The sequence below is a fragment of the Oenanthe melanoleuca genome, chromosome 2 (assembly GCF_029582105.1).
Source record: "Oenanthe melanoleuca isolate GR-GAL-2019-014 chromosome 2, OMel1.0, whole genome shotgun sequence".
Classification (NCBI taxonomy): domain Eukaryota; kingdom Metazoa; phylum Chordata; class Aves; order Passeriformes; family Muscicapidae; genus Oenanthe; species Oenanthe melanoleuca.
The window spans coordinates 46899979-46918121 of NC_079335.1; the positions used below are offsets into that span (position 1 = coordinate 46899979).

Consider the following 18143-nt stretch of genomic DNA (forward strand, 5'->3'; position numbering starts at 1 on the left):
ATCATGGGCAATCAAGAGAGATTATTTCCAATTATAAGGCACAAAATGCCTAGAGGAAGCAATGGGTGTCTAAGATGGTGAGTCTTTTGAAAAACCTGAAGGAAAGATGCTGGGAGAGGATGGTTTTCCTGCAGACTGAAGCAGCTACCTTGTTAAATCCACGTGGGCATTGTCATGAACCAGCACAAAGAGCGTGTAGGGGTTCTGCTTCACTCTCCTCATGAAAACTTCAAATTTGGTTTGAATCTCGTTGTCCAGCCGAACCACGTATTTCTCAGCTCTCTGATAGGCTGTTCCATTGTCTTCTAGGCCCAAGTCCACAAGCACACCTGTCAAAAAGAAGAATACAACAAAAACCTTTTCCTCTGAGTGCATCCAGAAATGAAAGGTCAACGGGAAGTCGCCCACTTGTGTGCCAAACCGCTGATAGATCACAGTAAGAAGATGATTATCCAAATGCAATTTCTCTCACAATGGAGGCCAAAAATGTGCTCCTTGGCTTCTGGATTTCCTCCAGAAGGCCTTTCAAAAATCTCCCACATTATCAAAAAAGGGGAGGGGGGAAAAAATCAGGTCTCCACAAAGATTTCCAAAGCAGCACTCAGTTAGCTATGCTCCATGATCCAAAGCCAAACTTGCCTATATTAAGCTAATAATATAGAGTCACAAAAAGTTACCCTGACCTTTCCCTTGAAAATATCATTAATTTATATAAAATTGATTCTCCCTACTATCATATCATATCACATCATATCATACTTTTCATGCTCTGCTTCAATGTTTGTGTCAATACAACTAATCCTTGTAAAGATACAGTGCTATCATATTCATAAGTTAGGCAGGGTCATGTACATGACTTTGAATGTAATTTTGAATTAAAGAAGTAGGAACAAACCACTCTGAAATATGGGTCAATTAGGTATTTTCCAGGATCTTAATGATTTTGTAATTTATTTTTTTTAAAGTACAATAAAATGCAAACTATGAGGACAAAAGATATATTGGAGCAACTTACTTTTCCCCTTACATCAGTAATGATGTGCTAACATCACACAGGGGTTTATCAGCCCTTTTCCCCTCCCCTCCTTTTACCTGACTGTCGAATCCTCTGAAGGGTTTGCTGCACCAGGACCTCCGAGCGGGGCACGATAACGATGAAATCCACCTTGCTGAAGTGGCCCAGATCCAGGCTCTGATTGCCACTGTCTGCTATAGCACAAACCTGGGACAAGAGCTTTCTGGCAACTGTGAGCTGTGGCTGGTAAATTTGGAAGGTATCAACATCCAAATCTGGAGTGTGTTTGTTTGAAAAAGAAAACAAAACACAACAAGAAGCATGTTTACTTTCCCACCCCCCCAAGCAAAACATGACCCTCCAAACAGCTTACCCTCTATTATCAGGAAAAAAAAAAAAAATCACTCACCAGAATAAATCTCAACACTCTGGAGAGTTTGGTGCAGATCACAAATGCCAACTTTCTTTCTTTGATCAAAATGTGGTAACATGTCAGACGACCTCAAGTGCAGCACTCCCCATTTTTTTAAATGCCCTAAGTGTTTCAAGGATTTCTAACAGTGTGACCCAAGGAAACCTCAATGCCAACACAGTGAAATGCATTCTGTTACATGAACCAACACATACATAATATGCATGCACATACATAGATATACATAAAGATGTGCATGTGTACCTATAATAAAAGGCAGAGAGAGGGAGAGAGGTAGAAAGCTCTAATGTTCTCCTGACACTCAGATTTATTTGGATTCAATAAATGTCAATATCATACTAAATGTAGAGAACTGAGAAACTGATCAGAGCACTCATGTTTCCTCAAAATAAAAAGCATGCTCCATTTCAGCATTTCCATTAGATAGATTCTATGTCCAACAATCCATGTTTCATTAACCGAGTATTTTCAATTTGCAGATTACCAGATTAAATCCTATGATGGTAGTACAGTTTTTGTTCATGCCACTTCTACTGTGTTTGTTTTACACAGGGACATGTTTTCTTGTGCGTGTGAGCACATGTGCTTATCTCCTGTTCAAAAATGCCTTATTTGAGTAAATCTGCTACGGAAGAAATGTCCCTCTCACTGCTCAGGAGAATTACTTCTTTAGTTTTTTTTTATTCAGACAGTTTCTCAATAGCTTCAACCACTGCACAGCCATATGTTAAAGACAAAATGAACACAGAACAATGGTTTGAGAAAATACAAAGGTTTTTTAAAAAGTACACAATAAGAAGAAAAAAAAATTCCAGAATCTAAAGATCATTCTCCCTTCAAGTGAATCCTCTGAGGAAGTTTGACACTCATACTTTTGAGGGTGCCAGAATAAAGTGCCTGGCAGTCCTTCTAGTTGGATCTCCTGATCCATGTGGAGACAATGAACCATTTTGCTTTCATTCAGATTTAACACTAAATAGATGAATTTAAGTTAATTGATATGAACCAAGAGCATACCATTCTTTCACAGAAAAAAGCTTTACTGGAGGTTGAATTTGCTTTGATATCAGATCTGAAAGAATCTCAGTGTTTACAACAGCTCAGTGTATCTTCTTCCATTATTGTGATATGGAAATGAAAGTATGTTTAGAACTCTGAATAGCTAAATAATTCTGAGAATCAGCAATTTTAGAGAGGAAATCCTAGCTTACCTTTTGCACTTAAGCATCTTATCACATTATGCTGCATAACACACATCTCTGATCAACAAATTACAGATCACACTTGCCTAGCACTTTCAATCCAAGACCTTAATACACATTCCCTAAAATTTTAAGCCTCAGAGCACAAGTTTCTAATGCATATTACCATGCAGGAGGACACCTGAGGAGATCAGGAGAACACAATTCCCCTCTGCCTTAAACTCAAGGTTACATTCCTTTCCCGGTCCAAAAAGATGGGATTAATCCACTCTGCCAGTGTTACAAAGAAACATCTTCTCTACTCTGCCTGATGCCTAACAGAAGATAACAAGTTTTAGCTTAGAGAATACAAAAGCATGAGGGGAAAAAATTTGCTGAAGGATATTAGAGAGATTTTCCATCTGAGCAACTGCTGTATTGCTACATTTAGCTGGCAGTATTAGTATTCTAAGGTTGGCACACTGCAAACATGCCCTCAGATTCTCCTGAGTGTATGCATTTTGATGTTTAACAAGCTACTCACTTATTTAATATCTTGAATGTAAAAAAAATTACCTGGTTCTTGTGTAGAAACCATGGCAATCGCCTCCTGAGATGACACACACTCACTAACATCTCCATTAAAAGGAATGATGACACTTTCCCCTCGCTGCTGCAGCATCTTCTCCAGCAGCTTGTCCAAATCATCACCTAGATCAGAATTAGCAACACCAAATTATCTGGAAACCGTTTCAGAGAAACAACACTGAGCATTACACACACCCAGGTTCCCACATAGCTGATGTCAAATCTGCATTTGGGCAAGGGACTGGGGATACAGGGAAGAGAGGGAGGGAGAATACTTTTTTTATCCAATGATTTACCAATTGGATTAATTAAAGAAAAAAAAAAAAAAAAAAAAAAAAAAAAGGAACCACAGTTGTATGATGTCAGGTCTGTGGCTTTGCAGCTACTGGTGACATCTGATGATTACAAAGAAACACATGCTAGAAGATAACCTCTAGTGCAAACTAGAAAACACTTGTGTCCTTATGGGTGCATTACATGCCCTGCCATTACATTCAACAGCTGAGACAGTGTTCAAAATGCTTTGCCAGAGGGTTATGAGCTGCCTCCACACAGGTGAGGAAGACAAGCACTCTTTTACAGAAAAGGAGCAGAGAAGAACAGAATGCCTCTCAATGGACAGAGCAGGGCTGTACCCACGTGCATTTTAACTGCTGAACAGAAGACACAAACCCTAAAGACAAGACTGTCTTGGCTAGAACTTCTTAGAATCACTCACCTAAAGATGTATTTTTGAAATGTGATGCCAGGAAACTAACTTTCCCTGTGATGAGCTCATAACTGATCTCTTTTAAAAATTCACTTGTGGTAAGCATGCTCTCTGCAAGTGCCCGAGATTGATACTGACCTGGAGAAGAGAGGGGAAAAGAGTGAGAGCAAACCTTTACACAGTTTACTGTCAACACAGCCTTTTCATCCTAGAAGTCTGGGGGTACTCTGATCTTCAACCATGGATCTCCACTGCCTTTACTAGTAGACTGGGAGAGCACAAGTCCACTGGAGAATTAATTGATATAACTAATTTCAGCAGTTCTTTGCTATTTCACATCATTTTGCATACTTGCATGACAAATGATATTCAAGGTAAGTATTTGTACCTTAGATGAAAAGGAGGATTCTGGATAAATATGGAAAAAGTAATTATCCCTAATGTGTGGGGGAAAATGTAAAAAAAGTAAAAAATTGGCATTACTTATTTATCTGCCTACATAGGAAAGATGACTAGTCAAAGTTCATTTCCATCCAGACACACTCATTCACACACAAACAGCACAGCCAGTTATCAGTGCAGAATAAAAAGGATTACAGTAAGGATAAAAAGGACAAAAAGGATGAAAAGCACATTCTGTTTTAAGCAGTCTGCAGAGGACTCTGCCATGTAAAATACCACATTTGTTACATGAAACAAAGACAAACCAACTTTTCTGCCACTGGTTCACTTCAAGATATTTTCTAAGGCAATCACACAAACAATAAAGTCTCAGGCCTCTCAAGAAGTAGTAATGACTAGCACAAAGATATTTTTCTATATCCTCATGGACCTTAGTACTCCAAGTCTTGCTGAAGATACAGTAAACTGTGACATTGCAGTGCAACAATTCAAAGGAGAATAAAAAGAACAAAAGGGATTTAAAAACCAGATCAGTAACTCAGGAAAATTAATTTGGCATTGCCATTTGAAGCAGTCTGCAAATATACTCACCTAGAACCACTACACAGAATTCATTTCCTCTAATCTTTGATGCACAAATGGCAACTACATAATCTGGTAGCTTTTGCTGATGTTTCATTTCATTGAGAGACCTCAAGGTCTCCGAGATGCCCTCTGCCAGGGAATTCTGGGTGACAACCACGTGCACGAGATCCCGAGACACGCTAGCGATTAACCTGGCAAGCCAAGGGAGCTGGCCTGGTGACACAGAGAGACACTGTGCACTCATTTGCAAGGATCTCTCTCTCAGAGTGAACTCCTGCATAGCTTTCAACATGATCTGCTCAAATTCTTCCCTCAGGGGTATCTGGTCAGGACCTACAGTGAAAACAAACAAACAGAAGAACAGTGTCTCATATAAAAATGTTATTGAAGCAGGAATAATTACATGTCTGTCTTGATCTGACAAGCTTCTTCACCACATTTTTTAATTCTTGGTTTTTATTTTAGAAGTCTTTCTCTTCTACCAACACCTTTTTTTTTCTCCTCCAAACAATGAAGTATTCCACCTCACTCCTAGCTTCAGCAACTGGTGGGACAAACAAGGCAGTGGGAAATAATGTGCCTTTTGCCTGGAAGAGAAGGATTAAGCATGCAGCCATATGTTTTTACAGCAGAAAACCAAAATGCTTATCCTTGTACCCTAATCACAGCCATGCAGCCTGACAAAGCCTGTGAAGTGCTCTGTGCTTTGCCTTTTCTCATCATGCATACTAAGCAACTAAGTATGGATGCAAATAAACATGTTTAACCTCTTCCTTAGGTAAACTAAATTAATTTAGCAAATCTGCAAGCATCTAACATAAAGAAGAATATGCAACTTTAGATCTACATTCCCCAGTCTCTGTCAACTGTACTGTCAACTTCAACAGGAAAACAGAAATATAAGCCATCCTATCTTGTCATCAGTCCTCTGACTGAACTTCAATTAGTTAGCTTTGTCTCATTGTCAGAGATACTCAGGAACAGTTAAAAACATTCATGAGCACAGAGTAAAATAAAGTAACCATAGCTTATATTGCCAAGATCTCATATCAGTGCCAAAGGAGGCAGCTTCACACTTCAGCAGTTTTCTTTTCTATGACAAAACAGGGGGGTGCTTAAATATCAGAGATATGTGAAACATGGGGTTTGGTTTTATGTTTTTTTTAGGCCAGGAAACAGAAAGGTTGTGTGAGAAACAGGGTGTGGGTAAATAACCCACAGCATAGAATCTGTAAAACCTGCCACATGTTGTCAAATTTTCCTTTTTGAGAATTAACATATGGGAAGTGCCACCACCTATTTACCATAGGATGGTAAGACAACTATAAACTTGTAAGTGCAAGGCTGTTTTCATTTTTGATGCAAACTGAGAAACTCTGATGAGTCCAATTTAACACAGCATGGGCATAATTCTCTCTTTTAGAGTTCTCTTTTGGAAATGTATTTTATTTTTCCTTCTAAGAAAGCATCACATCTCCTAGGTCCTTGAAGACCTCAAAATTAAAAAACCCCAAAACCTAGACATAAATCAGTAGAGAAGAATGTTCCTCTGCAGAAATAAAGTTTACCTGAAACATATCAAACCCTGAAAATGATTCTATCCACTAAAAGAAATAAAAACAAATTTTTGCTGATTGAGGAAGGCTACTTAAGAGACAGGCTCTAAATACATCATCATGAATCCAGAATTAAAATAATAGTTATTATAAGATTAGTTGTAAGGAATATGGCATTCTTTCTCCACAACTGTCCAGAAAAATAATGGAACTAATAACAGATGAGATGTAAGACAAAATGACAGATATTGATTTTGATTGTGAAGAGTTTCCTAAAAAAAAAAAAAAAAAAAAGTCAATGCTAAAAGGAAATATATAGAAGCTTCTCTACAGAAATGAGCATGATCATCCTGATTTCAAAAAGAAAACTGCCAAATAAACAACAGCATAAAATATTTATATCTGAGTTACATCCAGTGTGTGTCCAATCACAAGTGGTGCTCCCCAGGGCCCAGTTTTTGGGCCAGTCTGTTTAATATCTCTACTGATGACATGGACAAGGGGGCTGAGTGAGATTGGCTCACTGGGTTAGAACATAGTGCTGATAATGCCAAGCCAGTAGGTTCAAACTCAACACGGGCCATTCCCTTAAGAGCTGGACTCGATGATCCTTATGGGTCCCTTTCAACTCAGAATATTCAGCAGGAAAATATTCAGTATGAAAGCACCCTCAGGCAGTTTGCAGATGACAGAGGGCAGGAAGGCTCTGCAGAGGGAACTGGACAAGCTGGATCAATGGGCTTGGACAATGGTTTGAGGTTCAACAAAACAAAGTGCCATGTCGTGCCCTTGGGTCACAACAAAACCCAAGCAGTGCAACAGGCTTGGGAAGAGTGGCTGGGAAGCTGCCTGGTGGAAAAGCACCTGGGGGTGTTGGCTGATGGCTGGCTGAACATAAACCACCATATGTCCAGGTGGCCAAGAAGGCCTGGCTTGCACCTGGAATAATGTGACCAGCAGGACCAGGGCAGGATCATCCCCCTGTACTGGGCACTGGTGAGGCCATACCTCAAATCCTGTGTCCAGTTCAGATAACAAGTGACAGGACAGATGGAAATGACCTCAAGTTGTGCCAGTGGAAGTTTAGATTGGATATTAGGATAAATTTCTTCACTGAAAGGGTGGTTAGGCACTGGAAAATGCTGCCCAGGCAAGTGGTGTTCAGCATCCCTGAAGGCATTCAAAAGACACGTGGATGTGGCATTTGGGGACTTGGTTTAGTGGTGAACCTGGCAGTGCTGGGTTAATGATTGGTCTCACTGATCTTAAAGGTTTTTTCAACCTAAATGATTCAATGCTGCTATGATTCTATTCTATTATTCTATACAGTGTAAGTCAACATATTCATATGTCATCCATTTCCAGATGACACTCATTTCTGGGTACACAAACTTCAGGGTGCATCCCACAGAAACTACTTCTCCAACCATCTAAGACAGGAGAATTGCTGGAATAAGCTCTTGCTTTTAGTTTCTGACTGTCCCTTCCACTCAAGAGAAAGCCTTGAGTCTGGGTGTGCATTTGGGTATTAAAACTACAAAACACCTCTGGGTGTCATAGCATTCCACATATATAGTAAAAAATAATTCAAATGCACCAGAACAAGGGAGAAGGGAGAATGATTTCAGAACTATAAACAGGTGGTATTGCAAAGGTTCCAGAAATCTTTTTCAACCAGAACACAGACCTCCTTAGCACTGCATAGGCTGAGATGGTGTTTGTAGAAATGGCAAGAGTAAAAAGCTGATGACTACAGATGATGGAATGTAACCCATACTGCAAATATGGGCATCCTGATGTATAAAAACAAAACTTGAGAATACTTCACCATGAATGCTGCCAAAGATAACAAAAGTGAAATCTGAGTAAACCCAGGAGGTAGACTAAAAAAAACCCACCACTAAAATCAAACACACTTCTTTATCTTTTTTAACTTATTCCTTTACCACAGTCAGTGAAATTTATTTATAGCAATGCTACAGCTCACAATCACAGGTTCAATTATGTATAGTCCTCACAGAAGGTTTAAAGCATCAGAAATGCATTTTTTTTTCAACTTTGATTTGTAATACCATCATGAGTTGCTCAGCTGATTTCTGAAAACACAACAGCATCATCCTAAAATGACTGTTGTCATAATTTTACAAGAAAATCGATAGGAATTCTCAGCTATATCCTTTTCTTTCCCAAAAAAGGAGTACTTCCATAGATAATATTCTTATCATCTGTGATCACAGTCATCTGCAAATATATTTTATACAAACAGTGAGATCTGAAAAAAATTAGGCAAGACTGTCTTCTGTGCTTTTGCCTGCTTTTTTATCTTTGCCTTTATCTTACTCTTTTGCAATATACTCTGGAGAAAAGAAAAACATTTTAGTTCTACTTTCTCAATTAAAAAAAAAAGGCTTACACTAATAAATTGTTAATTTAAACGTGTATTTGTCTCTTCTTGTAAAAAACTTTTGAATCTGGCTGCCCTCCAACCATCTCTAATCTGCTTTGATTTAACAACATGGGACAAAGGCTACAGATGAGTGCAGCTGTCACAATTCCAACAGTTTTAAGTTTACAGCAATATTCAAACCAGCAACATGTTTTGATCCCCTCCTCTACAGAATGTTTTTACTTTTCTCCTCATTAGGCTCTTTCATCTTACAGTACTGGCACACATCTCCACATAAGGTCAAAGAGGAAACCATTCAGCTTTGCACAGCAAAGAACAAAAGCCAAACCAAACACCTGCCAATAAGAGAACTGCTTTATGCTGAAGTCACAGTGCTCAATAAACACAGTTCTGCTACAGAAGCTTTGCATGAAGCCTCCTCTAGTTTGCAGCAAGTACAGACTTGCTGCATCCATCTAAAGTTAGACTTGATCACGAGCGTGATTCACTGACTCACAGGTTTCAACAAATATTTATTTTTAATTGGAAATGCTGTTATCAGCTGGCTACAACTCTGCAAGCTGCCTCTATCACTCCAGAATTGTGTGAAGCAGCTGGTTTTAACACACACACACCCTCCAAACTTCCCAATAAAGATGAAAACCTCAAATAACAAATTTAAGCCCACTGAAAGAAGGTAACAGAAAAACATCCTGAAAAAAAAAAAAGTTTTTTTGTGAATTCTAACACAGCATCCAATGGACTAGTGAGGCAGAGAATGATAAACAAAGCTAACAGGTCACTTAGAGAGTATTACAACATGGAAAATGGTTTCCTTCCTGTCTCTTACAGAACTGCAGCAAAGTGTAAGCACTCATGGGTGAAACCTGCATGGAGCATGTTTGCTCCCCAAACTGTAAGGTTATCAGCAGTTGTGCTGCTGCTTTTGGAACACCTGCATATTTCATACCATTATGTATGACAGATGCACTGTGCTCTTCACAAAAGTAACTCCATAATCCTCTATGATAACTGGCATCTTTTCAAATACTAAAGTTAGGCTGAGACTGCCATGGAAGTTTCCCAACATTATCTTACATTTTTAACTTCTAAAAATTAGTTGCTGTTACCACTTCTCTTTTTATTCTAAGGTATGGAAAATGACTGGACCTGCAATAAGAGAAAAAAAAAAAAAAAAAGTGGCTCGCTGGTTTACTCTCAAACTTGCAAAAAGTCCATTTCAAAAACATTTACAAGAATGAGATATTCACAGAATCACTTGCCTTAGTCTGAATAACAAATGTGGTTTTCATGTAAACAGTGCTGTCACCAAAACAATGACAACCATCACACATCTGCCAGCATTTGTCACAAAACTGAATAAAACAGAGCGAGTGTCCTTAGAAAGGGCTGTGATAACTGATGGTTTGATACCCTAAGCAAATGAGTTATCTGCATTGCAAATCCATTTCACAAAGGTGACCTGGTCAATCCCCATATGGAGAGCAGAAGCAGCATCAGCCTTTAAATTCACTCCACTTCTTCCGTTTCAGGAGCAAAGTGGCAAAGTCACACACACTAGATGGAGCCACTTGCCTCTTCCAGCCACAAAAGCAGCCAGAAAACTGGCCCTAAAAGGGATATAAAGAGGGTATGAAGAAAAAAAGGACAGTCTCAAATAAAACCCAGCGTTTATGACAAATTGCTTACCTAGCTGGACAAGATACTGAATAGTTAAAAGTATCATGTTCTCCACACTTAGCAGCTGACTGCTGGACAAACCCAAGAGATCCAGATCCTTGCTTTCCAGCTGTGGAATCTTGTAGCAGTTCACCAGCAAGGGACTTACAACAATATCGCCAACATTTCCATAGAAATAAGGTAAAGTGCCATAGCCTATGATAAAAGAAACAAAATCCGCCCAGAAATTCACAAAATTTGCCATTAGATTAGATCTTGCACAATTATACATTTCCAAACTTCTTAAATCTGTCTGGCAAAATATATTGCATCAATGACTGTTCTTGGCATTATAATAGCTTAAAAGACAAATTCTAGGCCAGGGATCCTCTGCTGTGTTTTACAACAAGATATCACACACATTTGCAAGAACTAACATTAGCATGTTATCCAGCAGGATAATAACTATTGTTATCCAAATACAGATGAGAATATTATGTGTTTGGGTCTTACCCTGACCTCTAAATAGAGATTCTCCATAATATAGTGTACAAAGAAGAAAAATCAATGAAAGCAAAAGTACATTGATCTTAACATTATAAAAGCAGCAATAAGTCACATTAGCATTGATTCAGCTACTGTGGTATTGCTGTGATTGATTTCACTTTTAAAACGAAAAACATTCTGCAAGGTAAAGCACATAAGCACAGGCTAACTCCTCTTTTCCTTCAGAATGTTTTTCATTTCAAAAGAAGCATTTCCACAGAGATTTCGCCAAATCCATCCTTTTGGGTACATCTGGTTCTGTACTATTAATAGGACACTGTTTCTCAGGGCCACTAACATTTAGCCTAACTGAGGACTTAATGGCAGCTCTCCAAGAGCCTAAGGGCTGCATTCAATTTGCACTTAAGCTGATGGCTGTAGCCACCCTCATCTTTAATAAGGAAGTGTTTCTCTGAAAACCATTAGAGCACCATGCTAGAGCTTTATAATCGGCTTCCAGGAAAACAACGCTAAGCAAACAAACCAGAAGTGTAACCCTATCCTTTACAGATTTACTGGTGTAGATGGTCCTGTTAATTCTCCAGGAACTGTGTGTATTAAAATTATCTGTGCAACTGAGCACTTGGAGAACTTCTTCATTCCTTCAGAAATGGTAAATTATTCCACAGACTGATAGGCATGTTCTGTTGACACTGAAGACATTTTATATGACCATCTATACTACATTGGACCTAAAAGAAATTTAAACTGGGGGAAAAAAAAAAATATCACTCATCAAAATTTTGGCAGCACTAGCCGAGCCATTTTTTATTATATACTATGCCCAAATAGCTCAGGTTGAAAGGCATATTCACATTAAAAGTCATATTCCTAAAACAATGTTTTTCTAAGGGTTAACAAAGTACTTTATACAGCTAAAGGATTTTAAAAGCCTGAAGCCTGATCTGTTATCTCAATTTCTTACAAGAACTATGGACTATAAATGACAAAAAGTTAGTATGATTTATTTCTGTTTAGTCAGTGCAAATCAATTTTCTGGTTCTCATGTAGAATTCTGGGGCTTCAAGATCTAACCTATAAATGCTGCAGGAAATATCTGCTTAGTTTATTAAGTTGTTTATACCAGAAAGCTATTTTCATTACTTGGAAATATTTCTCTTCTTGAATTTTACAAAATTCTTATTTGTATAAAACTTAGATTTGGCCAGTGGTTCTGCATAGATTTGACCTAGTGGTGACCTGTTTGCAAATCAGGTTCTCCAGAAATCGCCTGACTCTCATTTTAAAATATTGAGCAACTAAGGGAAACTATCTGTGACAAACCAACTTTGTACTGCACTGAATGCCAGAACCAACAAAAATAAATAAAACCTCCTTTCTCCTGGGGAGCATGTATTAGTAGAAAATGCAGCATTTGATTCCCCAGTGCAAGACTTACCTATCAGAATCACTGGTCTGACTCCCGAGTTATTCAGCAGGTTTTCAGGAACTATTACAGTCTCCCCTGCTGGGATGGGTTGAGGCTGTAAAACTCCAGTTAACATGGATTGAGGAACTGGGACTGACAAAAGAGGCTCTATAAAATAAAGAAAAGAGAGGCTTCCATTACTAAAAGGCTCATACTGTGATTTGGCCTTATGAACAAATAAGAAAAAAATTACTGCAAATCACTGACTGTAATAAAATTCAAAAGGTCTCTGCATTTCCTGCTATAGTTTTAAGTAATTTAAATGAAGAGCCTATATCCTCCTGTAGCCCCACCCCTAAAATAAAACTTTTTCTGACCACTGTATTGTTGGTGAGAATGAGAGAGCAAAACACAAGTTTGAATATGCATCTTTAAACAAAGCCAAGTAATAAGCCAAAAGGCCATCCCCCAACACTGCCTCTCAATACAAGGGAAGAAACTGCTTCCACTTCTGACCTAGAATATATGTAGATAAGAAGAATAAAAGCAGGCCAAAATCTCAAAGCTGCCCATAGATAGTTGCTACCAGGATAAAAATCAGGCTTTACTCAGGGAAGAGCAACAGCAGCTTTCATAGATAAAGGAAACTAAGTGAAATAATTTTGTAATCTGCAATCAGGTTTCAGAGTAAGGCCTGCTTCACAAGTTTCTTAGGCTTTATTTGGTGGTTTGCAACCACTTTTTCAAACCATGCCATCAATAAAAAAACATCAAAGGCAGAATGGATGAATGGATATGTTTTACCAGGGAAAACTGTTAATCCAACAGAAAAAAGTACTATGAGTGTACTAAAGACTCAGAAAATGGGAGTACACAACAGAAGTAGCAGATTAGTGGAGACAAACTCAACAAAAAGGGGAGATTGCCTTATATGATGTCTCTTCAGCAGGTTTCTGAAGACAGAAACCAACAAAAGCTGCAAATTGAGGTGTTCAGATATGCAGGCCTGCACTACCATGTAACCCTACCCCCTATGAGGAATATTTCTGAAAATAATCCCAAAATATCTTAAGACCAAGTTCTCAAGAGCAGAGTTTAAAATGCATTGCGTATGTTGATGAATGGCTTTTTTCATCCTTTGGATGCTTATTCTCTCACTCTATAGAGACAAGAATAGGTAACCTTTATTCCCCTTTAGAAGATATGCTCAATCTCCCAACTGAAAAGGACTCAAATAGAGAACAGTTTTATTAGCAGTTATGAATAAAGAGGTATCTATATGGATATTGATAAGTACTCATAATTAATTCTATTTCATGTCATGGTACTAAACTCCTACAGCTTTTCCATGCACAACTAACATTTGGTCTCACTTTCTGCTTTTAACTGAAGATGACCTAGTGGATATCAGTGTCCTTTATCAGGCCAAAATTACATAAAGCTGTTTTTCCCATGCAGAAACAGAGTGTACAGTTTCTGTAGCATCCCACACCAGACTGAGACACAACAGTCAAGGTGAAGGCTAACGAAAAATCCTTGAAATATATTCATATATCCATACACCTGCACAATTTTAGAACAACTCAGTTACAGTTGGGGGACTATGGATTTCTTTTATATTTTTAATAATATTATTTGCCTCTTCCTTTGCTCTCTCTCCGCCAACAGTTTTACTTTCCCTGTGCGGCATCTTAGGTTAAAACAACCAGGACCAAGCAATCGTATGTGTTTTTTTGGAGGCACCTAAAAAACTCTCCATGGTGTGCTTAAATACCTGGACAAGATCAGTTACATTTGCTGTGCAGCACATGAGAGGGGCAGCACAGGGCTGCTGGGCTGGCTCAGTTCACATTTTAACAAATGAAATCTCGCTGTCACTCAAGTTTTACCTGTTCTTGTCGAAGGCCGGATGGTAGGAACAGGAACTGCCAAAGCAGGAGGTGGGACTGGAGACCCAGGAGACCATCCTCGGTGGCGCTTCTTTGGTGGTCCAGAACTGGACATAGATGCTGGAAGGAAAGCAAAAACTAATTCTAAACCCAAATGACCAAATTCCAGCTCACACTCCATTTGACACTGGTGTTGAGCGGGTATCACATCGCAGAGCACCAGAGGCTCACACCTAGATTTTCTTAAAACCAGATTATGATGGGAAAAATATTGTTATGCATGCTAAATAGTCCAGCATTATCATTAATGGTCATGCCAAAAAGCAAGTGGATCTGTAAAGAATGAATGGTACGAACAGCTACAATCAGAAAAGAACAAAATCACACATTTCAAGCTCAACATTCAATGCAGCTTAGAATAAAGAATCAGGGGGGTTTTCTTTACCTTGGTCTCCAGCAGCACAGCCAGGACTTGGAGATGTCGAGTGAGGCATTGGCCGAGGGACTGTAGTACTCAGTGCATTACTTCTTCCTCCATTAGCGTTTCCATTAGCAACATCCGTGGCACGCAGGGCAAGGGGAGCTGAGTTTAATAAAATACAGAGTGTGTGGCTTGAGACAATCTTGAAAACAAACAAATAAAATAATGCAGCCACACACAGATGGAAAAGAACAGGGCAAGATGTGTGACTGAAAAAAAACATACTCCAGGGAAAGCGTGAAATGCACTCGGCAGAGAAACATTCAGACTGCAAATCCAAGCCTTGAAAAGGAGTGTCCACATCTCAAGGTGGGGAGGGATAAGTGGAAGAAAGAATCCAAAGAAAGCCCCACCAAAATACAATAAAGAATTACACAAACACAAAATTATTGGGAAGTTTGTGACGTATTTTTTTACACAGCAATTTATTTTTTTTTAAATATACATTGCGAATTCCATTTGTAAAGATTTCTAAGCCACTTGTGTGCATCTACAAAATTTTCCCCCAGTCATCCTTATGCTATATTATGCACAATATATATTTGCACAATAATTCATTATAGGGCTCTCATCCAAAGCCCTAGCAAAGGACACTGGGCAGGGGAAGACAGAGCAGTTTGCTGCAAAGTGTACATGGTCTAAGAATTATTGAGGCAAATCACGCTTCATTTTGTTACCTCTGCCTAATGTGATCCTTCAGTCCCAGCAAGCCTGATACTCTGGCAGGACCTGCTATATCCAGGCCACAGGATTAAACTACAACAATGGATGATCACCAGAAGTTACCATCACTCATCTGAGCTCGTTCTCATTCTTTTTCAGAACAGAGTTTTTGCAGAAGAATAAAAAATGGCATAAACTGCCAACATGGAAACTACAGTTCCTTGCTGGTATCAGCCAGCTCCACAAGGATTTAGCTCCTAGGAACATATTCCAGGACCAACACCAGGAGATGGTGCAGCAGCTACAACTGGAAGTGTTAGAGATGTGGGTATGTGGCTTAAAACAATGCAATGCCCCAGCTGCAGACATCCAAATAAATTCTGGCACAAGACTCTCCAGCTGCCAACCACAAAACATTAATGACCTCACTTGCCCATTGTAAGCTTCCCATTTGTACTCTGAATCAACAGTTTTGTATGGACAGATATGGTGGATACGGGTCAGTTACAGAAGTGGTTGGAAAGCTGGGAAAAAAATTCAGTGCAAAATAAAATCACTCAAGTATGGAGGGGGAAAAGTAACACAAATAATTGTTAATGATTTATTAGATTCAACATAATTATATTATAAACTATAATAGTATATATTGTATTAAATATCAGATGTAGTACATCATGTATAAAGTGTAATGCTCATGTGCATATATAAACCAAATAAATGGATATATTTTCTTATTCAAGCATACTGTCCTGCAATAAGTTTGATGATTTCTTTTTTACTGCTTAAAGACTAACCAGCTAAAGTAAAAAGCAACCAGATTACCCCAACAGTGTCAGTGAGGGACTTAGATGTCACAGTTGAGGGTTATAATTTATTAAACACACAATACAGAAATTAGCAATTAAAACAGCAGAGATATTAAAATGAGACAAAATTCCACTAAACGTATGTTGAGGAACTATAGTAGTTAGAAATGCAGAACTGCACACAGCCCTCACTTAATGAGGCAGGAATCAGTGTGATATCAGGAGGTGACATTTATGCTCTTTTACATACCCTAGGAAGTGCAGAGAGAGATATCATTGCACTTCTACCAGGATGTTAAATTTGAAAGCCAAGGTGTGGCTCAAGCTTGGGGACAGTACTAACTGCAAAAATTTCTGTGCCGAGGGCTGCAAGAATATGAGAGTTCTGGAGAATGCTAGTGAATGTTTTCTTTCCCCTTCTCCACAAAAAAAATCACACTCTCTTTTCTTGGCTAAGCTGATGATTCCCTTGGCTCTCAGGTGCTTTGGAAAGCAAAGCCATACCTGCAGCAAATGCCTTTCCCACGAGCTGTACTGACAGGGCCAGAGGTTTCACAATGTTCTTGCTCCGGGATGGGTCTTGTGTTCCACTTAAGTTCACAGCAGCAGAAGATGATTTTGCTGGACTGAACACTGAAGAATCTGAGAATAGAAGTTGTTTAATTAATCATTAAAATACATATATACACATATATATATAATTTTTATTATATACACACATATCAAAACTCATCTCTGCATAAATTGCAAACAATTTTTTTACATTCCTGAGAAATTACCATGTATCTTTCAGGAGTTTTAGCAAACATTTAACTGGGCATTTCTATAGAGTCTTATATCTACTGAACCCATGATTGATCTCTTCCACGATATTTTGCACTCATACACACTCAAAAAATATTTTAACTGTAAAAAGGCCTATCTCATGGGATAAGGCAAGTAAATGCAGTTTTCTCATGTTCATATGAGGAAGCTCAGGCAAAGAGCTTTTGGAACTTGCAGCCAGCAAGCATAGGGAATAAGCACTGGAACAAGTTGCCTAGAGAGACTGTGGAATCTCCATCACCTGAGATTTTCAATAACAAGCTACTGAATCTCTGTCAGACACAGCTAAGCTTGACTAAGGACAGAAAAAAACAACCCCAAAAACATAACCTTCTTACAGAACTACTGTCTATAAAACTATAAAAAATGTTTGCTCATTTATAAATCTGAGTAAAAAATTAAGGATATTTGAGCCCAAACTCTTTGCATGGATTAACAAACTTCATAGAGCACTTTACCAAGGCTAAAACTTATAAATCTTATTTTGTAGAAGGATAAACTGAAGAGCAAACAAATTTTAATATTTGCCCAGTATAAAACTGATCCCAAACCTCTCAGCATGTAAGCCTCTTTAACATCAGGCATTTCATAGCTGCAATTTATTTCAAGAAAAAAATTGGAATTCAGATGCTGATACACTGGCAAATCCAAATTCTTATAACCAGAGTGAAAGAATATTAACTCAGCATCAATACAGAAAGTAGTTTGCAACCAGCAGGCAAAGGAGGCTAAGTTCACCTACAGATGTCCTAGTAAAACAGCCAGCTAAAGAAAACAGAAGACGAGCACCAACTTGATCTGTCAAACACATTCACCCTCAGGCCACACACCATTTGGTGAAGGAGGGTGGGAGGAAGCTCTGCTTTGCCAGACAGAGTAACTGACTGAAGAACAAACACAGAAGCCTCTGCTGCTGCTGCCCCATCAGAAAATCTTGTCCATGTTCACAGGAAATATGCTGAATGGCTAACAAAACAGACCACCAGGTCAGGGCCCTTGGAGGGAGATGCTGGTCTGCCATTAAATATG

The 18143-nt window shown here is 38.7% G+C and overlaps 1 protein-coding gene across 9 annotated transcripts in view; it reads right to left on the reverse strand.

Annotated features, from left to right (window-relative positions):
- Positions 1-18143, reverse strand: part of GREB1L (GREB1 like retinoic acid receptor coactivator) — a 128656-nt gene that overhangs the window by 25623 nt on the left and 84890 nt on the right. For all 9 annotated transcript variants that reach the window (XM_056483778.1, XM_056483771.1, XM_056483776.1 and 6 more), the window contains 10 exons: positions 16794-16931; positions 14785-14922; positions 14340-14459; positions 12481-12618; positions 10566-10751; positions 4920-5246; positions 3936-4064; positions 3206-3340; positions 1093-1290; positions 149-329 (listed from right to left, as the gene is read on the reverse strand). In XM_056483778.1, coding sequence (XP_056339753.1) covers positions 149-329; positions 1093-1290; positions 3206-3340; positions 3936-4064; positions 4920-5246; positions 10566-10751; positions 12481-12618; positions 14340-14459; positions 14785-14922; positions 16794-16931 — 1690 coding nt within the window. The remainder of the gene's footprint in view (positions 1-148; positions 330-1092; positions 1291-3205; positions 3341-3935; positions 4065-4919; positions 5247-10565; positions 10752-12480; positions 12619-14339; positions 14460-14784; positions 14923-16793; positions 16932-18143) is intronic.